The sequence below is a fragment of the Cololabis saira genome, chromosome 11 (genome assembly GCF_033807715.1).
Source record: "Cololabis saira isolate AMF1-May2022 chromosome 11, fColSai1.1, whole genome shotgun sequence".
NCBI classification, from domain to species: domain Eukaryota; kingdom Metazoa; phylum Chordata; class Actinopteri; order Beloniformes; family Belonidae; genus Cololabis; species Cololabis saira.
In genome coordinates this window covers 30,972,235-30,997,559 of record NC_084597.1, presented here as the reverse complement: position 1 = coordinate 30,997,559, position 25,325 = coordinate 30,972,235, and the positions used below count along the sequence as shown (strand labels likewise).

At 42.2% G+C, this 25,325-nt stretch overlaps 1 protein-coding gene across 1 annotated transcript in view; it reads right to left on the bottom strand.

The window, feature by feature from the left end:
• The window catches only part of mmp17a (matrix metallopeptidase 17a), a 195,046-nt gene that overhangs the window by 59,606 nt on the left and 110,115 nt on the right, over window positions 1-25,325 (bottom strand). The window contains exons 2-3 of the mRNA XM_061734350.1: window positions 15,977-16,109; window positions 14,882-15,017 (exon numbers count right to left, since the gene is read on the bottom strand). Of these exons, the coding sequence (XP_061590334.1) occupies window positions 14,882-15,017; window positions 15,977-16,109 (269 nt within the window). The remainder of the gene's footprint in view (window positions 1-14,881; window positions 15,018-15,976; window positions 16,110-25,325) is intronic.

Sequence of the window (25,325 nt, the reverse complement as noted above, 5' to 3'; positions counted from 1 at the left end):
GTGCCCAGCAGGAAAACATGGGGACAAAGTGGCATATATGCTCGAAAGTTTGGTTACATTTTACCAAAAAGGATGACAACAGGGCGACAATACTTGCAATGTGAACATTTCAACAAAGGGAGGAAACTGTTAGGGCACGGCCGGCTGGTGCTTTCCTCCGCAAGCCGGTCGTGCTGGGAGCGGGGAGTCAGCGCAGCGCGTGGCCAGAAGAGCTGCGCACTCGGCCACGAGGACGAGCCGGGCCGCTCCGACGGACAGCTGCAGCTCGTCAGCTCATCTATGGGAGAAGTTAAAGAGCAGTCTACCGCTAGCTTCTCCTTTCATCAAGGCAGGGAACAGTATGACCCAGGCCAGAATAGATGAATGTCATCGAGCAGTGACTAAGTTTGTGGTGTTGAACATGTTACTGGACATTCTTGTGTAATTGCCACAGAATAATTTGTTGTATTTAGTTCATTTCTACAGAAGAATATTTATTTTATTATTATTATGTTATATTAAATACATATTTTATATTACAAATAATTTTGTGGGGACCCCCTGGCACACCATCGAGGAGCCCGAGGCTGGGGGCATCTTAAGATCTCACTGTTGACCTCAATTGTATTTTTTTGTTCAAAGATATAAAACAAAGTTGATGCTAATCGACCTGTTTGTTTTCCTTTTTTCCAAATGAGAATTGATTGGAGAATCGATAAAGAATCGAATCGTTAAACAGAATCGAAAATGCAATCGGAATTGGAAAAATCTTATCAATTCCCATCCCTATACATACATATCCATTGATGGAACAACCTGCAAACTATCATCTTCAAGGGAGAAATGTTGTAGGAAAAAATCTTGAATAATCATGATCTGCGATCACTTAAACATTTGGTGAAATCAAATCGGAAAAGAAAAAACGGTAGCATGTGTGGCCTTAAAAACACCACTCACCAGTGAGACTAATCAGAAAAAAAGGTCTCAGGCTTCAATTTGCCAGGAAGTGTAAAGATTGGACTTCGGAGAAATGGAAGGTCATGTGGTCTGATGACTCCAGATTGAACCTCTTCCAAAGATACAGTACTTGGAGGGTAAGAAGAGAGGCAGACGAAGGGATGCACCCATAATGCCTTAAATCTACCGTACAAGCCTGCCGGGGGCAGCGCTATGATTTGGAATTGCTGCAGTTGGTCAGGTCCAAGTTCAGCAACGTTATACAGCAAAGATAAACATCTTTTCCAAAACCATTGGATGTGTCATCCCACGTGGTTGTTTAAGACATGCATCAGTTAGGGTAAATAACTTGTTGCCAGCTGATACCTAATCATCCATGTAGAAATTATCGCTCTTATCTTTTTCCTCAGTTAAAGCCAGGTGGTGACTTTTTTTGGGACAAGCTGTGTATCTACAAACTATGACATCAAGCTTATTTCAGTTCACTGCGAGCAGGTGGCAGTATGGGCTAACTTGCACATATTGATTTGATTTGAAGATTTTATTTAAAACATGCAAAAAGTGTACAAAAAGGTAAAAAAACAGAATATATATATATATATATATATATATATATATATATATATATATATATATATATATATAAAAATTGGTGACTTTTGGGGAACTATCAAATATGGACCAATCAGATGAAGGGGGGGACGCGCTTTTTGGCATCTAGCATCGCCACGGTAACACTTTTGACTGAAAAAAGTAATGTGCGTCGTCGCAGGATTGAGACGCACATTTTGATGTATAATACACCTGGGTACACGTTACGCAGGTAAAAAGGCCCTTCTTTTGTCAGAAAAACGAGAATAAAAAAAATTTCCTACAGATACAATAGGGCCTTCACACTGTAAGTGCTCGGGCCTTAATAATGGAGTTTTGATCAAATTGACTTTTTAGAGGGCTTTCAAAACTGTTTGTAAGTTCATTCATTTTAGAACTGATTTGCAAGTTGCTAAGCTTGCTACGAAAAAGGCGTTTGTCAAAGGCAAATTGGCCAGGGATCAGCACATACCATTTAGCCACTAATCGTTATATGTGAACAACTCCAAGATGATGACTGGAGGTTCACCAAACATTACTGAGCCATCGCTGATGCTGGATAGATACGTATCTTACTTGCTAAATGTTTGGAGCTGTCAGGAGCACCTGGCTGCAGGCTGTGTAGAGAAGCTCCACACTAGAACGGAACCATGTGACCTCAACTCTTGAATGGTGAGGGTTAGTGTAATGTGTTAGGGACAGGTACTCCATAGGCTGGAGGTCACATGGTTCCGGTCTAGAGTGGAAGCTTCATTGAGGTCCACTCTCCATACAGTCTGCAGCCAGGTTTACGCAGGTTCATCTCAGAGCGGTTGGAGACACAACTGAGGCGCAGCCAATAAGAGAAGAAGGGATAAGATGAGGAAGGGAAATTCGTAAAGTGCTGTACGAAATTCACGGAAAAGATAACTACAAAGATTTGTTTCTATTTGTTTGTGTTCTGCAAAAAGACCTTGCACTGCTCGTTTTCATTGTGCTGCAAAATAATAGACATATAATACATATATCTATGGACAAAATGTGGTATGGAGACCATACAGTTATTTGCATGTGTACTGTGTGACCTTGTTGCTGATCAGTCACAATGTGTGCACTGTACAAAACCTTCAACAGTTACAGTTACAGGTAGCAGGTCAGTAGGCTGAACCGCAAAGCAATTTGGTGACACTCAAAGTCTTAAGCCACCTTTATGCTATGTGAAAAAAATGTATCTACTTAGAAAGACACTGGGCGCTCTAGAGCATAATTTAATATTGAAACAAACACAACCAAAAGCCAATGTGAATTAATGTAGAACATGGGTTCATTGTTTCTCTTTTTCAGAAAAATGATTTAATAACAAAATGACACTGCAGTGAGAAAGGGAGTCTGATCACAACTCCTCAGGAGAGTTACTACTACTACTGTCATTTGGCAGATGCTTTTATCCAAAGCAACTTACAACTGAGAGAACAACACAAACACAAAATCATATAGGAGGATCCAGCATGGATAAGTGCTGGTCAGACTGCAGTCCAGTTGGACACAGGTGCTGCTATGCTAGTGCTAGAGGATGTTCTTTTTTTCCCCCGCCAACTTGATGCGCACTGCAACTGGAAGCCAGTGCAAGGTAATTAGCAGCGGAGTGACATGAACTCTCTTGAGTTGGTTGAAAACGAGATGTGCTGCTGCATTCTGGATCATCTGCAGAGGTTTAACTGAGCACGCAGGAAGGCCGACCAAAAAGGAATTACAGTAGTCAATGCTTGACATGACCAGAGCCTGAACCAAGAGCTGTGTCGTATGTTCTGTCTGGTAGGGTTTGATTCTCCTGATATTGTACCATGATCCTTGTATGTATTGTATGATGGAATCCAGCTGCACTTTTATCTGAGGAGATTATGAATGACTGGCTGGACAGACAATAAGCTCAGTCTTGGGCAGATTTAGCTGAAGGTGGCGGTCCTTCATCCATGCAGTGGGCCTGTAGCAATGTGTCGATGACAAAATATGACGTTGACGATCTTTTGAAGCCAACGCGTCAACGTCATCGACGCCACGTGGGTCGCCCCCCAAAAAAACTGTTTGAACTTTGCAGAATGGAGACCAAAACTGCTACCTCCTCATAGTGTGCCCAACAAAGTCCCCTAAAAAGCACCCAAAAAACGACCCTAAGTCATCAAAAGTATGGGAATACTGTACTTTAAATTTAGTCCCAAAGGCCTTTTGGAATTGGCATACCACACCAGCACAACAGTGATGTTGGAGCATCTAAAGCGGAGGCACCCTTTGTCTCGACGGGATAATAATAATTGCAAAATATAATAAGCAAAATAATTGCAGAAACAAACGTCACTTGATCAAATTATAGTATGCATCGGCTCCTACATTTGATGTTTTCTGGTCATAACTCCGTTTACCAGCATAAATTTTATTTATTTTTTTCTCATATGTAAACAGCACACAGGACCATACGGACAGGCATGGAGCGCATTCCCTGAATTGGCTGAATATATCCTGCGGTGGATAACTTTGTTAAGCTGAGATAATTGATACCAAGTGGAGCATCAACAACTAAGTGATCTCAATGTAATCTGACATTCTAGTTATCATGTAATTAAACGGGTTGTGGAGAAAACTTCCCATTTTGAAAATACTGGTGAAGTCGTATCCTATTGAAAATCTGAGAAATAATTGAAGTTTAATTGAATATTCATTAATTAATTATTTAAAACATGAGGGAACGGAAGACACTTGATTTTCCTTAAGCTGTTGACAGATGCCTGGAGATGTGACATTTTGCCATACATGGTTGAGTGAATGACTGCGAGGTGCTCAAGCGATATTGCTGCAAAATATGAATCATTACCGCTCCACCACTGTGCTTGACAGTTAGCTGCCGCCATGACAGCCAAACACCTCCACTTTGACCCTGTCTGTCCAAATAACATTATTTTAAATGTCATACGGTTTGTTCAGCAACTTTGTGTGTTTACAGGCTATTTACCCAATTAAACTATGGAAATTAGGTTGTACATTGCATTTCACTTTGCTTCTGCATTTTGGCTTAGTTTTCTTTCTTTAACACCTTTTAAGATCAAATGTTTATCATGTCCTTATACTTGAAACTTTATAAACAGAATGAACATTATTGTTCACAACTACTCATACCGTATATGTTAGTTTTGATTATGTCTAAGGGTAGAGAGATGGCTTCTTTGCACTGAAAAAAGAGAAACGTTCCACAAACTCAAGCTGGAGGTGATGTACGTCATGTTATTTGCTGCAATTGGATTGAACTAATAGGATGGAGAAAATCAAAAAGTCAGTTAAAAGAAAAAGTTAAATGTTGAAGTTATTAAACTGCAGACCCTAAAAGCAGTGTGTGTGTTCTGAACTGCTGCAGCAGATGTTCACTTTGCACTTCCACCTCCTCTTCCAACCACCTCTTCTCTTTTTTTCACAGGGTAACTGAGACCATTCGAGGGCTTCGTGCAATCACACCCTGATGACTTCTATGTTTGAGCTTCTAAGTAAAAAAAATCCAATAATGTGGGGGTTTATTTCAACAAGGCAGTGCTACTGGGACAGAGTCACCACGTAATTTATTTTCGATAAGCTGTGGCGATCCTGACATTGGTGACTGACGATTCATCACTCTGAACTCATCACTCTTACGGACTGAGCAGTTGCTGAAAATGCTTACTCTGCTCAGCTGATCCTGGATGGGCCAGTCTCACCCTGGGATTCAGGGTTCAATGATTTTCCTTAATTTATTATCACTGCCAACGTCCAGCGTAACATTTGCCAAGCTGAAAGCTTTGGAGGCCAACGTGAATGGGGGCCAACAGTGCTTCTTGACCTCTCAGTGTTATGTTTCAGCATAATTTAACATTGATTTAAGAAATCATTTTGCTGTAATCCATCCTATGCATGAAGAATTTATCCACATCCACCGCCTGTTTGGGTTTTTAGACTCAAGGTATCCTAAAATGGATGAATCACTAATAATTAGCAACCAAAAGACTGATTCAAACTTTTTTTTTAACATTTGGATTTGTAAGTTCTCTATCGTATCGTATCTCTCCACTCCGTTACATATTTCATATGTACGGGGGATGACCCCCCCTGCTGTCAAGGTACGTGGATATTTCTTTAAGACACACCGGCTTGCCCGGTCACGCCCTCAGGTTTACCTATAAAGCACCTGTGCTGGCGTGTAATCAATGATTGTTTGATTACCACCTGAGTCAAGGTGCAGCGTGAGACGATCTGTGTTGCAGAGAAGTGTGAGTGTGTGGGTGCAGCGTCAATCCACTTACCTACCGTAGCTGTGGTTGGGCGTCTGTCTTCGGGCAGCCTCCCTGGATTGCTGTTTCCCTCCTTCTTCTCCAGAAACACACAGAACCGGGTCCTAGTCCAGCATATTGCTCGCGGTTTTGTGAGTTAACGCGCTCGGCTGGATCCGTGCTGGGTACAGTCTTCAGATCTTGGCTGTGATTCCCCATACCGACGTATTGCTCACGGCTCCTTGAGTTGACGCGCTCGGTGGGGCCCGCGTGGTGTGCAGACTGTTTAAGTCGGCTGACAGCGGGTGGGAAGACGTGGCTCTCCAGTCGAGTCGGCATCTCTTGGCCTCTGGTAACACGTGAGGTGGTTAGACGCCGGTTTGAGAGTGATAGTCCGTGTTAAGCGCCGGCCGAGTCCGGGTCGGCTGACAGCGGACGTCTCTCCCTTTTTGTTATTAGTACAAACAAAAGACAAACAAACAAACTAGGCTATCACAAAGCCTTGCATATTGGCCAGGCCAGTCGTGAGTACCTGAGCCAGTGTAAACAATCAGTGACGCTCCAGGTGCTGTCGGCCCCGCCCCTGGCAAAGGAGCGGAGTTATTGTACTGAGGATTGCGCAATCATGGCGGCCCAGCAGGGACACTCTTGCATGGGTTCCATGCCTCTGGAGGATGGCCACGATGAGTGTATTGAGTATTTGGGACCTCTCTTCAATTATGAAGGAGCAGGCGGTGGCTACAGGCAGAGCCTTAGCATCCTTTTGGGTTGCTAGACGCCACTTATGGCTGTCCCAGTCTCAGCAAAGTGATCGGGACTGTTTGGTTAAGTTGCCGGTGGAACATTCAGCCATGTTTGGTTCAAATGCAGCTCAGTTGTTGCAGCAGGCACGGGACAATCACTGCACCGCACAAAAGGTGTCGGGCTTCTCCAGGCGCCCCAGGGGCTTCAGGCGGGCAAGAACAGCCGTCCGTCCACTAGAGGCCCCAACAGGGGGAACAGGGGACCTCTGGCCCCAGCTGGAGGCTTTTCGTCGGCGTAACTCCCGCCATCGGGAGAGGAGAGGGGGACCGGCTCAGGGGTCCTCCAAGCGCCCACCCCTCTCCTGACTATTCCCAGACCCCGGCCTGCCAGCGACTCCTGTTGACGGGCTGTTACAGGGACGCGTGGTCGGCTTTGGGGGCGGACCCATGGGTGGTTTCCACCATGACCCATGGCTACCGCTTACAGTTTTCACACAGATCCCCTCTGGCGAGGTTGGCCACTTTCACTACTGTGACCAACCCTCAACATGCAGAGGTTCTGCGGGAGGAGTTGTCCTCCCTTCAGGAGAAACACGCCATAAGGGAGGTGGAGTGCGGGGATCACCAGGCTGGGTTTTTCTCCCGCTACTTCTTGGTCCCCAAGCGGGTCGAGCACCCAATTCTGGACCTCAGGGGGCTCAACAAATATCTGTGGCCCCTGAGGTGCAGGATGTTGACGATTCCCAGGGTGCGGCAAGCCATTACCATGGGGAACTGGTTTGCCACTGTGGACCTCAAGGATGCATACTTCCAGATACCCATCTGGCAGGGTCACTGGCGTTTTCTGAGGTTTGGCTTCGAGGGCAGACGGTTCGAGTTTCGGATCCTGCCTTTCGGCATATCCCTGGCTCCCCTGACATTTACCTGATGTATGGATGCGGTCCTCGCACCCATGAGGCTGCAGGGGCTCCGCATCCTCAATTACCTCGACGATTGGCTGGTCTGTGCGGTCTCGGAGGAGCTCCGCCGCCACCGCTGCTTCTGGAGCACATTCAAACCCTGGGTCTGCGCTTGAATTACAAGAAGAGCAAGCGCCAGCCTTCTCAGGTGACAACCTTCCTGGGTACGGTTCTTGACTCCAGGAGGGCGGTTATCATGCTGACTCTGGAGAGGCAGCAGGCCTTCACGGCCTGCCTCAGCCACTTTCAGCTGCACGTGCCGGGACCGTTGAACACGGCAGCAGATCTCATGTCGAGAGGAGGGCCGACACCGGGGGAGTGGAGACTCCATCCTCAGGTGGTCGAGGAGATCTGGCGTCGCTTCGGCAGGGCGGACGTCGACCTGAAGAACGACGATCCGCCCCTGGGCTGGGATGCGCTGGCGCACCCATGGCCTCGGGGTCTTCTCTATGCCTTCCCTCCGTTCACTCTTCTCTAGCCTCTCCTTCACAGGATTCAGGTGGAAGGGGTGAGGCTGATTCTGGTGGCCCCTCTTTGGCCCCACATGCTGTGGTTTTCTGCAATTCCACCTCTCCTGGACACACACCATGGGTTCTCCCGCTTAGCGAGACCTGCTGTCCCAGGCGAGCGGAGCCCTGTTCCACCCCTTCCCAGCGGGGCTCAGACTGGTGGCCTGGCCCCTGAGAGGGACGGGCTCCTGGCTTTAGGCTTGCCAGAGTCTGTGGTAAAGACTGTGCAAGCGGCCCGGGCACCTTCCACTAGGGCTGCCTACTCATACCGATGGGGGATATTTACCACTTGGTGTGGGGCTCACCAGATGGATCCCTATTCAGCCACCGCCCCGTGGCATCTTGTCATTTTTGCAGTCTCAATTGGAGGCTGGGAAGTCTGCTGCCACCCTGCGAGATATGGTGGCAGCTGTCAAGGCGGTTTGTGTCGGTGAGCATGCATTGTCTCCCGATGACTGCTCCCTGATTTCCCGGTTCCTTAAGGGTGCCCAGAGGCTTGCGGTTCGTAGGACTGGACCTTCAGTCCCTCCTTGGGACTTGGATATCGTCCTTGGTGCACTTCAGCATTCCCCCTTTGAGCCCCTTGGGGTTGCTGATTTGCAATGGCTTTCATTTAAAACCGCGTTCCTGCTGGCTGTGACGTCTGCCAGGAGGGTGAGCGAGCTCAATGCACTGTACGTTCACAGTGACTGCTGCAGGTTCCTGCCGGATGGCTCGGGGGTTGTCCTCCGCCCCAACCCAGCATTCCTGCCTACGGTTCTGTCTGAGTTCCATCTGTCCCAGACGGTCGAGCTGCGGTCACTGTCCTCTTCTGAGGTGGGACAGACAACTGAGCAGCTCCTGCCCATGCTATGCCCTGTCAGGGCCTTGACGGAGTACATACGGCCCACGCAGGCCATCAGGAAGACCGATCAGCTTTTTGTTTGAGGCTTCAACTCGAGCTGTTTGGGCAGACCCTTATCGAATTCTCGACTGTCCCACTGGATTGTGGACACTATTCAGAAGTCTCATGTGCTCTCAGGTGTGCCTGTCCCGTCCGGGGTTCGGGCGCACTCGACACGTGGCGTGGCCACCTCATGGGCTTTGTGGCGAGGGGCCTCTCCCGCTACCATCTGTGCAGCAGCCACATGGTCATCTCATTCCACGTTTTCACGGTTTTACCGTCTGAATGTTGCAGCCAGCCCCTCCTTTGGTGAGCGGGTGCGGGGTGTGACTCGACGGTAGGCGGCTACATCCTTTGTTGTCTCCTTCGGTCAGCTTGGCGTCTTGCGGGCTGATCTGAGCGGCTGGTCCGTTCTTGACTTTTTGTTTGGTTTCTTTTGGTCAGTCTTGCGGCTTGCAGACTGTCCTGAGCAGCCTGTCGGCCTCTCAGGCTTGGCCTTTGCGTCTTGCGGGGCCTTGTCCTGTGTGACGGCCCTAGGCTTCAAGGCCAAGTTCCTGTTTGTTGTTGCTGTTTGGTTGTTGGGATCTGGGGAGTGGCTCGTTAGGAGTGATGGCTGACAACTGGGTTGGTGTGACTGCTCACCTATATTTGGGTGCCTGAGCAGTCAGTCAGTCTTTCACCAAGTACTTTTTTACTTTTACTCAAGTAATTATTTGGATGACTACTTTTTACTTCTACTTGAGTCATATAATTCTGAAGTAACAGTAATTTTATTTGAGTACAATTTTTGGCTATTCTACCCTGCTCTGGAAACAACATAAACAATCAAATAGAATTTAAAAAACAGGCTAAATGAAATGATGTTACACACTCTTGTACAGTAGGTGGCGGTATGCACCTTAAAGTTGGTTGCGATCCGCCAATAAAACAGACAAGAAGAAGAAGACCATAAACAATCCCATTCTTACAGTCCGGTTATAGAGAGTGCTGTTTCAGGCAAGATAGTGACAATTAATGTAAGCAGGACGTCAGCAGGGTGGACATATTTCAAAATAAGGGACGACGACAGAAGCAAGACATACTGCAGGCTGTCGGCGCGGCCAACAGCCTGCTAACGCGGCTAATCGACTAACGCGGCTAATCGGCTAAAGCGGCTAACGACTAACCGGAATGTAACAATGGGATTGGGAACAATGGGATTGTTTATGTCGTATTGTGAGTTACGTGAAGTGTTTAATAAAGTTCCCTGTGAGTAAGGTTTGTCCAGTTTGTATAGTTAAGGAAGATAGAATTTACTGAAACATGGAACAGCTGGCTACAGCCACAGAGCTGCTGCTCTGCTGCTGCTGCTCACCCAGGCTGCCAGGCCCGGAGAGCCGCGTGGCGGCTCAATGTCTCCCCCTAGCGGCGCTAACCAGTAACTACAAGTATCGGTGCGTGGTATCGGAGAATTTTTGCGAGTACGAGTACGAGTATATGGGGGCAGTATCGGCCCCGATACCGATACCAGTATCGGTATCGGGGCATCCCTAGTTGCTGGGTTGTGTAGACTGGGAGGAGGTGATAGGGAAATTGTGTGTTGCAGGATTGTTGTAATTATGAGCTGATCTCATTGGATGTTTGGAGACCATAATGGATTAGAAAATTGTCTTTATTAATTGAATGTATCTAATAATATTTTTTTGTTCCAGGGTCTGAGGTGGGACTGCTCACCTATATATATATATATGGGTGCCTAAGCAGTCAGTCTCACTCCTCTCTGGGTTATTTGGTTTGTTTGGATTTTGGGTTGATTTGGTTTTGTTTTCTTACATCCTATAGGTTCATACATTCACACTTTACACACATTACTGATGAACTGAATCCATACTTACTTTAGATTTATTTAATACATTTATTTGAACTTTAAAGAGTCTTGTGTGGTCTCCGCATTTTGTCCTTCCTTGAGCCAGGTCGTGACACCTGATTGGTATGTAAATAGTGTAGAAGAATAGGAGATGTCACTTTTCGGTGTACTGGGCTTGTGGGCTGCACCGTCTCCTCACGGGGTGTCTTAAAGAGTTCCCCGTACATATGAAATATGTAACGGAGTGGAGAGATAGTCTCGATACGATAGAGAACGTTTGGTTACTTTGTAACCTTGGTTCTCTGAGTGAGAGACTATCTCTCCAGCTTTTCAGGCCACTCGGATCACCACTGTTTCTCGCAGTCCTGAGTACACATTATTTTTTGTTTGGCTTTTAACTCCCACAGCCTCAGTGTCCAACAGCTTTCCCCTCAGCTAAACGTCATTGCTTATTGATCTTCAATCCTCCACTGGCCTGATGTCTTCTTTTCTTGCTTCATCTTGCTTGGTTTTGCTTTCCTTTTGTCTTACCTTAGATCTAATAGCATCCTCATTTCACCATTCCATTGATGGTTGGTCCAAATAGAATAAAATTTCATACTTCAGTTGTGCTCACCAGTATTCTGCTGTTATGTTCTATAACTCTGATCAATTTTCCTCCTTAGATTGTCTGAATATGTGCGGATAGTAGATGTGAAAGCGCATATGTATGATTGGTGAGGTAGCCGCTAAATTGCAGATGATTGGCTCCTGGCTGATGACAGGCCACAATATAAGGAGCCAGTACAGCACTGCTGCACCACAGAGAAATCACTCATATCCTTCCTTTCCAAACAGCTACAATTTGGCTTTTGTTTTGGATGTTCTCTTCACAGAGATTTCTCTGTTTGCTATGTTGGCCTTTGGCCCACCTTTGCACAATCGCTCATCAAAAAGACTGAGGCAGCCAAAATGTCAGAATTGAGGGTTCGAAGGAGAAGACAACAAATAAGAAAGTGATCACATCTGGTATGACTCCAGTTTTCCTGTGCTGACAAAATCACACACAAGTCAAATCTAATGTCAGCTCTCTGGTCCAGTGATTGTCTTGTTTGTTTTTTTTCAGGTCAATCAGTCATATCAACCTTCTTTAAAACTAGTTTCTGTTCTTTCATTTCTTCTTCAAAATTGTCTTTCATTCAACCTCCATATATTCCTGACATTAGAAGAGCCTTATCTGAAGTCTCTGCTACCCACAGACTCCTCCTCCACATCACCGTCTAGATAGGCCGCCCTGTGCTATTGCTGCTGCTCCCTACAGATGATCTTCAGAGTCTACATGCCTTAAAAATAATTAAGGATTCACCATTAGTCATCTTTGTAAACAAAAATCCTTTCTCCAAAAGCCACTCATTTATATTTAACAACCAAGCACTATAAATGTCAATCATCCTGCAAGCTAAACTCCATCTTTTAATAAAAAAAAAAAAAAATATATCAGCATCACATATTCGCAAGGCACTGCTAAGATTTTCACATTGTACCTGCAACAGGGAGAGTTTATCAAAAGTTGTGGCTGTCTGAAGAGCTCTGACCCTCGACAGAGAATTCTCAGCAGTTCAAAGAAAGAAAAAGAACCGGCAGAAACAAACACCTTATGTTGGAGGGCAGAGTGTGGGTGCATTTGGATTTGAGTGTTGGTCTCTGTATGTACGTATGCAGATGTACCATTATTTTATGTCTGCATTTGCTTCTGAGCTCCTGCATGTCAGTAAAATGTACTGCATTAAGAGGCGAACATTACACAAGCTGGCAGACACATCAGCATCCAATATATCATCTCCTCAACAAATCAGTGTGTTAATTAGCCTGGTACATCTGTTTAATTGCCTCTCCATCGTAACCATAGGGTTCAGATCTTTTTAGAAGCATGCAGTTGTATGTATGATCTCCTATAGGAGGAGTATAATTAGTCATATCATTTCATATGTACCACAGTTGTTAAGTGGAGAATTGCCCTTGAAAAAGCAGAGAACTGAGCTTACATGGTGACAAGAACATCCTACATTTTCCATGATTCATATCCTATCAATCATAGAATGGTTGCAAGTTTTCCTGACTGGAAAACCTGCAATGAGATGTAACTGTTTGAAAAGTCACTGGAAATTCCAGTGACTTCTCAAACAGCATTTGCACATCACGCTGGATGTTCACAGTATGCCATTCTCCTACGACATACTCTTCTCAGCAAGAATTATTCATCTCTCCTTCCATTTTCTATAGATGAAAAACACAAATCTGGGTACTTTCCTTTTGCTTAATGTGTTTGCCTCTTTTTGGATGAAAATATTAAATTAGACTGTTGGTGCATACAACGTCTGAGGTGTTAAATAAGAATACTGCATTGCTTTGTAGCGTTTGGGTGTCCAAATCATATGGTCTGTCATGCACATAATTATATTAGGTATTGTTACTTCACACACACACACACACACACACACACACACACACACACACACACACACACACACACACACACACACACACACACACACACACACACACACACACACACACACACACACACACACACACACACACACACACACACACCTTATTGACCCTCCAGGTTATGCATTTTTAACACTCTTTTTTCCAATGAGGCATTACATTTGAGTGTTGGGCCACAGTCATATGTTTAACACCAAGAAATGTCCTGTATGGAGACAGCTTGAAGCCTGAGCATATGGGTTTGAGCCAAAACTATATGATCAAAAACAAAAAATGCTTAAAACCCCCAGCAGGCTATGCATTTTCATACGTATGTGTTAAATTATCTATTACCTTCTCACTGGCTCTGAACCAAATATCAGCAGGGGTCCCCACTGACCCTCATCGACTCCGGCCAGGGGGTAAATACCATTGCACGCTTGCTTCACTTTACTCACCAACTACAAGCTAGTGGTGTAGGACGTATCCCCTGGAATAGTGTTTGACGCAAGTTCTGTTTGGGTCCTGGAAACGCAGAGTCTCCAATCAAGAGAAGATGTTTTATTTGGAACCATTTGTTACATTCGCTGCCTTCAAAGGTCATGGCAGTATCTTTTAAATGTTTATTTTCACCCATTAGCGGGTGTGGTCAACCCAAGCAGAGTGCCGTGGCCGGAAATAGTTCCTCACTGACACTGTTCAGGGACACTGGAGGCTCAAACTCCATTGGGCAGGAAGGGGACAGGTTCACAAGTCCACATAGGGCCAAACAACCACGCTTCCACTCACACCCAGAAGAAAAAACACACTGTGGGACTGTTTGGGAACGAGAGTAATCTGTGAAAACCTCAGCAGGTGCAAGGACAACATGATGCAAACTCCACAAAGAAAGTCACTTTGAGCAGACAGCACTAACACCGCAGCTAAAATTAATTAAGAAACCAAAAGATTTCCAACTAAAAGAAGAATTATCTAATCTAATCTCTCAAGGGATGCAAAAACAGTGAAAATGGAGCAGTTCATCCAGCTCTCAGTCTTTGACGGATGAGGTACTGACGGAGAATGATGTCAGTCTTGCTGTAAACAGACTACAGGATGACTTTCTACAAGATTACCCCTAAAACAGCAAACTGCTGACCCGTATACTAGATTCTGTTTTATTTATTTCCCTCCACCCCTGAAGAATGAGCTGGATTAATTTCATGACAGAGTTTAGTGATTACTTCTGGGTACCGAAAAAAAAAAAGCAACTCGTATGCTTTCGACAATAACTCTTGAACTAAGGCTCATTAGAGTTTGAGCTAAAAATGAAAAAACTAAAGAAATACGATCATTTTTTTTGATGATCTTGGAGAACTCATATCCATATCTGCTACTACGGTGTTTGTGAACACCTGAGTGCTATTGTTTTGATAAAAAACTAACACATATATGAAGGTACTGATCGCTTGTTATGTGGTTGCTGTGCAACAGCAAGTTGCTTCTCACGTAAGCTACTGTGGTGATGGAGATAATAGCTGACTCTGTCTATAGTCTCAATAGTCTTGTGTGGGAGTAGCCCTCTCTTATTATTGAGCATTATTACAGACGTAACCTGTGAATGAACTTGGAACATTGCGACATTGTATCTGCAAATCTAGTCTTTTTCATTTTTCGAGCTGCCTTAATGCTCCCTACCTCCAGGACAGATGCCTCTTGTTCCATTTGTTCTGCGGGTTCAAGCTTCGTTTCCTGCGCCCCGTTGTCACCTCAGCTTCAGACACATCTGGCAGAGAGCATCTGGGAGTTTTCATGAGACCCAGTGTGGCTTGATCTGTAGGACAGCAGTGGTGATCGGAAATTATTATTTTATGACAGCTGTGACAATACCACGTCACAATTACACTGTCTTTTCTGTCAAAGAAACCGATAGATATTAATTAGCACTTTTCAAGGCTGAACGCATCTGATCCACCTACCGATTAGACATCTGTTCAAAAAAATTTGCTCGTGTCCTTGTATGCAAATTCACTGCATGAGGAGGCACCGGTGGGGTTTGAGAAGGCTTTTCAGTCATAAAATATACATGATCTGTAAGATACCCTCTTACATGCACAATGAAACCTTCACATATACAGCTGCTCAGACTATACAGTACATTACAGCTGCTCACCAGAATGAACAGCTCCATAAAATAACACTAAATAACTATTATTTTGTACATGCAAGATAAAGAACAGCCGGATTTTCAGAGGAGAAATGTGGAACCTTTAAGATAGTGACACTGCCAAGATGTATTCCAAGAAATTATGAATGCAGTAAGCGTGTGAGAACAGTAGAATGTACACTAATCAATAAACTTTTCTGTTTCACCCATGCAAACATCATCAATCATATACAGTAGGAGCATACTGTCATTTGACTGTGTATGCGTGTGTGTGTGTGTGTGTGTGTGTGTGTGTGTGTGTGTGTGTGTGTGTGTGTGTGTGTGTGTGTGTGTGTGTGTGTGTGTGTGTGATGACAAGCATGATTTATGTTTACTAGGTATCTGGTTGTGTGTCAACAGCTGTGCAATATAATGCAATACAAAAAAAGAGATAGAGGAATAAATTAACCTTTCAGTGTAGAGATATTGATTCAGCTCTCTCTATTACCACTCTCTGTGTTTTTGTCGCTACAATTGCATTATATTTTAAGGCGTTTATTTTTTTCCCAAGATACTTTGTTTGTCATGCTCTGTTGTCACACAGTAAACAAAGGAAGCAGCAGTCCTGCATCAATCCAGCCTCCTACCTAAGAGTCCCGTCACCCTCAGCCCTCCGAACCTCTGCATGGCCTTGATGGCGTTGGTTAGAGCCTCTTTGGTCTGAAGCTGGCCGGTCACTGGGTCAGGCGGTGGGAGGTAGCCAAACTTACTCAACCAGTCCTGGAAGGGAAACACAAGTTATAGTCTAGTCTAATCCTTGATGCAATCTAAAGCCCCATAAAATAACAGCCCGAATTTTTTAATTAAAACGTTTTTCATAGAAGTTCATGCATTGCTTTTTCGCCTTAAAATCATAATTTCACACCCTTGACTCATGCTAGGGTGAACGCGACTGAGAACACATATTTTGCTGCAACACTGCATCCTACACCAACATCAGTACTTTTGATTGTCCTTATAATCAAGGGTTCCTCCATTTCTTCGGTACTTCTGTCTACATAATGGCTGAAGTGCTGTAGAAACCAAAGAGGGTGAAGCAAAGAAGAGAAAAAGAGCGTGTGCTGCCCCTTCTGGCATGCACGCCTTCGTCTGAAGGGGGCAGTAGAGTGACAAGAGTTAAATGGACTGATGATGTCTAGCAGCAGAGATAAGCAGAAAGAAGCAGACAAGCAGCAGCTAAACACCTGCAGTTTCTACTGTTTTACAAGAGCTAAGAGAACATATGCTTGTAAGTGTTCGTGGTATACGTATATTACTGCCATGTTTGAGTTTATTTAACAGTTGATTGACAGTTTCAAATTATCGCAATAGCGATGCTAATTCCGTTAGCCTGTCTATGGCGTTTTCTATTGTATGTTAGCCTTAAGCTAGCGGACTTTATGTTTAGCTAATGATTAGGGCAGTAATGCTGTTAAAAGTACTTTGAATGCTGTTTTAAATATGTGATTTGCTTAGCCATTTGTGTACTTAAACATACTGTATGGTGTTTAATTCTTTTAGTTTTTTGTTTGTTAGTTTTACAGTTTTACTTCAACTGGGAGTGACAAATAAACAGCTTGAACGAAGAACATTTGCTTTTCATTTGGAGAACTGTTAAGCTATCTGCTAATCTAAACAGTACACGTTCAGGGAGGGCAGAATAGAGCACGTGACCCTCTTAAGGGGCTGGATGAAGGTACATTTTGGGAGGCTTTTAAAAGTGCATATTATTTACTGCATTTGTGATGTCGTAAACAGTTTGTACTGCATATAGGTTTGTGATCATTGTTTGAGCTGTTGAACCACTATAAAAACAACTATGCTGTGTTACAAAGGGAAGACGGTCACGTGATCCCCCAACTGGCTCGTGCAGTGGTGGCCCATTAAATTATGGGATACAGTACAGGTATATGAGCCGGACTGGTCAGTTGCAGACTAGAAATGTTCTTGGACTTTCCATGTTGGCCCAAACTACAACAAGAAACACAACATACTGTGAACTCGCAATGGGTCAGTAAGTAAGTAATCAATAGCTCAATTGCTGTGTCCCATTGATGTAGTTTCTTGCTTTGATATGCCACTAAATGTATCCACTCTGTAATTTAGGCTTTGGCCATTTTCGTTAAGTTTGATGAACTACGTTGTGATGGGACTGACTTGAGAGAGCAGGGTGTAAAACTGAAACTAATATTTTCAGTGTTGTTTACTGTCAAGCTTTGCACCTTGTAGTGCTGAGCTGGGCTTTAGCTGCTAAACAAATCTGCGTTTATCACTTTCTGTGAGTTGGGCTCAACTCAACTCAACATAAATTATGACATTGCTGGATAACACTGGGGGGTCTCTAAGAGCAAAACATGTGAATTATTCAAGGATTTATTATTAACACCTTAGTTTCTTCCATTCTGACAAAGACATAGACCTGCGGTGAAAATATTCAGCATGGAAGTATTTACTTCTGCAGAGTAATCTGTAAATCTATCACATATGAACGCAAAAAACTATATGTATCTATACTATACAGGTTTATAGATTTCTCATTTGGGGTAATATTCCATCTAATGCTTTACCTGAAACATATAAAATATTCAGGAAGAAACCTAGCCTGTCTGTTTCTGTAGCTGCAGGTTTATTGTACCAGGGCTCTGATCAGACCTGGTATTGCTCACATTCTTGGTGATCCAATCACAGATGCACCTCTAAACACATTTAAATGTGTTCTTATATGCATTCTGATTGACTATTTCTTATCAGATTCAACCTGCTCTACATGCAAATAAACATATAACTCATGTCACTTTGTCAGCTGAATAACAAGAAGGACATCAACAGCTCTGCTGGTGTTTCTGTATCATCAAAAATATAATCCGTATACTGAACTATATCATCTGTATCATCATTCCGACATTTACATGTTAAAGATGTGCTTGAGTCTGTATAAGAGATTTTTTCAAGATTTTTTTCTTTTTTTTTGACAAATGGGCTAAGTTATGAAATAGATAAGAGAGAAGTGACTTCTAGGAGCGCAATGTGGTTTGTGAAGAGATCAAAGTGAATATACCTAACTTATCTTAGAGTGCCTATCATACAAATAAACTTTATCTCTTTGAGAGAACAGGCTGCAATATATGGAGCAACTGAAAGCAGGTGTTCCGGAAGATCTGCTTTCAGTTGTTAGGGAGTGACATGTGAGGATGGTGAAAGTGACTCAGAAATATAGCTCTGTCATATGTCACGAACAAATGCACTTTTGGCCAACAAATGTATCTAATTGTTTTCTTCACAAGGATTTTCAAATTGGCACAATTGATTTTGATATTATTTATACTCAAATTTTTTTAGCTGAATTGTGGAAACCCGTATGTGACTGATGTACACATGAGCACAAGAGGCTGGTTTATGTTCGAACTTGTTCTCGAGGCATTTTCACGATCAGACGGTTCAGAGCGGAGCGGTCAGAGACGGAGTAACGGCGTTACTGGACCGAGAGGCTGCAAATAAGTGGATGCCAGTTTTGCTCAAGCAGGTAAGTCAAGTGGGTATATATATATATATATATATATATATATATATATATATATATATATATATATATATATATATATATAAGAAAAAAACAAGATTTTGCTCTTTGTAGTAAATGCTCATGGGAAACAAAAACAATTGATGTAATGCTACCACTTGAACAAAAGAAATGTGGCAATTTCACCATTCATTTCATGTGTAATACTGTTCCCTGTTGACAGTTTATTGAAATATAATTTTCAACTGTGCTTTGTTTTTATTATTTTATCCATCAATTGAACTTAAAAAAAAACATTTTCATTGAAATATGGAGTAAAATTAAAAATATTTTTTTATGAACATTTATCTTTTGGAGGTAGAAATATGAAACATTTAAGTTGTAATTGTATGTTTATTAAACAAGAATATTTGCGTTGGGTAGAGGTAAAAATGCATCACATCAAAGTGATATTTGTATGTTTATCAAACAAGAATATTGGTGTTTGTTTAAAGTAGAAATATCTGGCATTAAAGCAAGAATGTATATGTTGGTGTCACAGAATCATTATAATTGAATTGACAAAAAAAATAAAAGTAGGAACAACTATTGTCTGTTCGAGAATCGCATCCATTTGCAGTTTTGTTTACACCGCATCTGGGCAATGATAGCGTATCTTATCCCTTTACACGCGCCAGGCAGCCTTGAAAGGGCCAGAATAGCTGTAGACGTTTTCCGAATTTGTCGATATGCCAGGTAACTGCCAACTCCAAAAAGCATAAATCCTGTTATCAGAATTCCAATAATGTAGACATTTTCATCATCCTTGACTGACAGTATTGACAGACGAACGATTCTCTACTTCTGCCACCGTGTATCCGGCCGCAAATGCCCCATTGGAGCAAGAGAATCCTTGCGCAGAAATCTTTCTAACGCAAAAAAGAAATCAGATGTTCAAAACTGCGTACGTCCAAATCTACACACATTTCATTTGAACATCACAACCAACTTGTAATTTAAAGCGGGTGTGGGAGCATGACACTCCTCCCTGTTTCCTCTCTCAAGTAGATCAATTTGAATATGATGATGAGGATAAATATCCATGAAAAACCCGTTGTTTGTGTTGCTTTCCCCGAAGAGTTGTGGTTTTGTTATGTTCGTATGGGTTTTTGAATGTTTATGTTCAGCATAGTGCATCATTACACTCTTTTGTTCTTGTTTGTACTTTAAGAATTGACACCATAACTTAAGCTGGTGGGACAAAAAATGACTCTCCCTGGAGTCCTGCAGCATCTGCAGCTAATCTGATGTAAGACTCTGAAATTAACCTTCAATAAAAACGTTATTCATATAATACTGAGTATATCAATTCGTACTACCTAACCTTTTAGTGACATGTTAGTTTTATTTCGAAAAGGTAACTTTAAGGTAACTTTGTTGCAAATTGTGTTTTAATGTTTGTCAGTTCAGACACAGGTATGGGATATTTTAAGGATCTGGCTTTTATCTTGAGTCGTCATCGCATATGGTTGCCATGGCGACTGAGAAACATCCGACCTGTCAGCAGCTCAAGCGGAAAGGTCAGTGCCATTAGCATCCTGCCATTAGCAGTGTCCTCTAACAGAGCCAAGGCTGCCATTGTGATTTGGGGGTTACATCGTTTTGCGCCTACCTTTAGCTGTATGGTCAGACCATGTGGTTATTTTGGAAAACTGTAATGCCCTTCACGTGTGGTAGTGAACTTATTGTTGATGTCATGTTTCCTCATATTTTGAGGGGTTTATATTTCACTGCATCACCACTGAGTGCCAAAGGACAAAACTGTAGAAATGTAATCACGCCAACCTTGATCCGTGTGCGAGGGAACACAATTTTTCACGTTCATTTCACTTTTTGAACATCCGACTGAGCGTGAAAAGTGGCGTACGCAAGTTTTTTGCACGCTGCACTCTTTGTACATGAGGCCCCAGCTAACCAATTCCATGATTTTAGACATTTTCATAGGATACTGTATGTAAGGAGAGGCTTAAGATAGATTGACAAGACAGCACAAGACAGAGTGCATCACCAGGGCAGATAGGGAGGGAGCTGGAAAAAAAAAATGTCCGGCTTCATCGAGAGCAGGAAGACTGTTACTGTTTGAGCTTCCACCGCTTCGTGTCGAATAAGGCAGGGTTTCCGAGTTTTGCAATTAAAAAGGTATTGTTATCCTGAAAAACAGGATCCTTAAAACAAGTACAAATAACTGACATGTCTTAATACAGATTGTTAGACTTGGCTTGTTTGTTTGTTCAAGGACATTTAGTTAATTAACTGGCTGGAAGTTAGAATTATGAATGACCGCAGTAATATGCATGAAAAGCATAGCTACAGATGGTCTATCAAAATGAAAAAAGAAAAAAAGGATTTTCACATAACTCAAAACATCAAAACTATCAATCTCCTTAATTGTCACCTCATGCTAATAAACTGTCATTGCAAATTACAAACCAAACTCAAGACAAACATTGCGACTGAAGGTCATTGATTAGTTTAGAACCCTTTAACGTCTAAACAGACTAATGTTTTGACACTCACTGTGTTTTTATGAGAGTAAAATAAACCTAAAATCTGTTTTCTTTCTTCTTGTAACTGATTATGGCTGTTTCTCTGCATATCTTCCTCTTATTCTCCATTTATCTCAGCTCCACTTCCTCACCAACTGATTTAATTAATCATTAATTTTTTTATTTATGGACCTGAAAAAAAAAAGCTAGATGTTATCTTTGAAAATTCTGCTAAAATTCAGTAATCATGGTAATAAAAATTGCCTTTGGATCTTCTGTTATTTGATGTTTAATTATGGGCTTTCCAAGTTTGCATAGTCCAAACATTTTACAGAATAATTGCTGAGGAAAAGGTTATTTTGGAAGTTTGGAAAAGTGTGATTCTCATTAACAACTTAGGAAATGGTGAAGGGTTTCATTTGTAAGTTTGATTTGATTTTTATTATTTTCAGCAAATGCAAAAAAAATAGTTTCTGTATATTGCTGTTGATGCTGTGAAAAGTTAGTAAAAAGTGTGAAGCAGGAAATATGGTGCAATGAAAAAAATATAAGATTTTTTCTTAAATTTTTTTTCTTTTTTATCTTAAAAAAAATCGTAAATAGGAAGACTTTATCGAAACAAAATGACAATAAAAAGAAAGGAGTGTGAACCATGTCTGATGTCTACAAAAGAGCGACTCCCTGTACTGTATAATAGTCTTTATCAGAGCATTAAATGATAAAGTACTGTGTAAACACCAACAGTGGCAGCTGGTCAGTAGAGGGCGCTAGGGCGCCGCCCCCATCAAATCAAGAGAAGAAGAATAAAATAAAAATAAAAAATAAAAAAACAAAAACCATGCTGTAAGATGCATATAATTATTAAAAGAAGCTGTTATTTCAGTCTGTGGGTGACTGTCAATAGTAATTTAATGTTGTTTAAATATTTATTTGTTGCAAAATGTTTTTTATTTTATTTTATTTACTTCCAGAAGTAAGGGGCACCGGTCAAACAGAATCCAGTGTAAAAGTGTAAAATCTCTCGAACATTTGATAAGCACGTGACCTGAAATTCGTACAAACTAACTTTAATTGGTTTGAATTAGATTCGTACAGGGACGCATTTGTGTGCGTCCCAGAAACTCAGTTATCAGCAACAAATCCGCGATCAGTATCGTGACGTACTCGTATGTTGTTCTTTTTTTCATCTAATGTGTTTGGACAATTCATTCTCTGTCTTTTTTAGAAAATCTAACTGAACAAACCAAATTTGTTTTAAATGGGTTAAATAACACTTGCTTTTGAAATAATATTTGTTGATCAAATATCTGAAAGAAAGGAACATTATCTTTTCAAATAATATAAATTCCAGACAGAACAATGGAAATGTCAACATTTCTCTTTTCTCTAATGTGTAAAATAAACTGAACCCAAACCATAAAGAAAAAAACAATACAAAATAACAGTGGACTTGTTGAAATGATAAACCCCTACTTGATGTTCAGTTTTCTTTTTCCACTGCAGCATACCTGAAATGCTTCACTAACACATGACAAATAAGCCATTGTTGGATGGTTACATTTTTCAAAATTAAAGGACCAAAATATTATTTTCTACATTTCTTTTTTCCCCATTGTACCAAGCTTGTACCTAACCGTGACTTCTGTGTACCGTTACACCCCTATGTATGCCAAGGTAAATTGCGCCCCCCAAAACTCTTTAGCACCAGCTGCCACTGAACACTACTATATATTTTAATGACATGGTAGATATCAGAAAGACTAATGTGTTGATGGTACCTTAAGTATGTAATATCTGTGTTATTACCATGTAGTTGAGGTTTGACTGAGATCAATGACAGAAATCAACTACAAGCCACCCATGGTAAAAATGGGGGTAAAATGCATAAGACAAATGGGACAGAATTACACTTTGGTAGTAGGAAATGGGTGACATCTCTGACATTTAGTATACTGTTTGGTTTGGGTCAAAGGGACTGGTATTCTGCAGGAGCTTTTACTCTGATTGAAGTTCTAGCAAAGCACTTAAAAGTTCAAAAGTAATCCACAGTTCAGAATCTGAATTGTATGTTAACATAGAGAATGTCCTTTGCAGGATGCATTGATTTAAATTTAAAGTAAAAAACTGTTCAGTGCTGTAAAATTTCCATGGGAATTTTCCCGTCTTACTCGGAAACCTTAGCTCCGACACACGATAAAAGCCTGATTCAGCATTGTGCTCCAAGTCTAAAACAAGACACTTAAACCTTTGGCAATCTCACAAAGGCATGGGTTTACTCTTCTAATGTGGCAATAATTCTTTAATTTGCTGAATATTCAGTTTCCTTTTAATTTACTTTACATGTACACCAATTCACAACAAAGACAACTCATGGTACTTTAAACACCCAATTTTTTACTAAATTTCATCTGCTAAACAGTCAGGGTACATCCTGGATTCTGAGCTTCACTCTTTGTGTGTTTATTTGTTTATTTGTATGGGGACCTGGAAAAACCATATCTATTAATGTACATATTCTATGGGGTAAATCCACAAAAGGATTGCGCGGCTTTTGCGGCCGCTAAACCGGTGCAAATGACACAAAAAGAGAGCGTCTAATTCACAAAGCACCCGCAAAGGGCGAATTGCTCCACAAACTGCGCTGCCAAGCAAATAGTGGCAGTCTGCGCCGGTGCCATTTGCATGCATGTAAATTAGGTAATATTCAAACATTCGGCGCAAAATTGCCCCCTTTCTATGCAAATAAGCCTCATTGCAAAAAGCGTCTAATTCACAAAGGCCAGCGCTATTTGCCACACGCAAAAATAGTGGAGCAAATACCGTCTTTCAGAAGCGTGTATTAAACTGCGCGCAAACTCACTCCTCACTCCCGCTCTGTCTCTGTTTCTCTCTCTCTTCAATGTCATTCAAGCCTGTGTGATACTGAATGATATTAAGGGTGAAATCTACATTCAGACATGACTGTAGACAATCAGATCAAGTGGGGTTGTGGACTTATCGGATTTAAAAATAAAAGTAACAGGACGGAGTTCAGGATTCATCCATACATAAGGGGCTGCTTTATTAAAAACAATTCCACCATATAAACATAATCTAGAATGTGTGTGTTTAACAGCTGACCTGTAGGTGTGTGTAGCAAAACAAAGAACATGAATTACCATTAGATCCTGATCTGATCCCGATCCAGTGTTAATGAAGTTACTGGTGCTGTGCCTTGTGCGTAAATGCGCACAGCCTCTTAACATTTGACATTTCATTAGCTTATGTCATACAGACACTGAGGTCTGTTTATGTGTGTGTGGAGATGATGGCTATGTTCTACCACACGATGGTGGCCAGTGCACTCGTTTTTGCTGCTTTGTGTTGGGGGGGCAGCCTTGCAATCAAAAACACCAGGCGACTGAACAAACTGGTCAAAAAAGCGAGCTCAGTGTTGGGCAGGGGTCTGGACCCGCTAAGATCTGTGGTGGAGAGGGGCACACTGAACAAACTGAGTGCTATAATGGACAATAGCAGACACCCTCTCCACAGCCTCCAGGAGCCACAGAGGGGCAGCAGCTGCAGCGGTCGGGTCCGCAGCCTCCGCTCACTGCGCTGCAGAACGGAGCGGTTCAGGAGATCCTTGCGTCCCCGCAGCAATAAGACTGTTTAACTGTCCTGAACTCAGTTTCACACACTCACCTCTGCCACAACTGGACTATATTTTAGTTTGCAATTTACATGATATTTGTTTAAAAACCTTATATGTTTATTTTAATATTATGAATGTGCTTTTATTGTCTGAATGGAAGTGTGGTTGATTTTTATGTTTCTGTTTTGATGAGCTGCTGGACGGTTGAATTTCCCTTTGGGGATGAATAAGGTTCTATCTATCTATCTATCTATCTATCTATCTATCTATCTATCTATCTA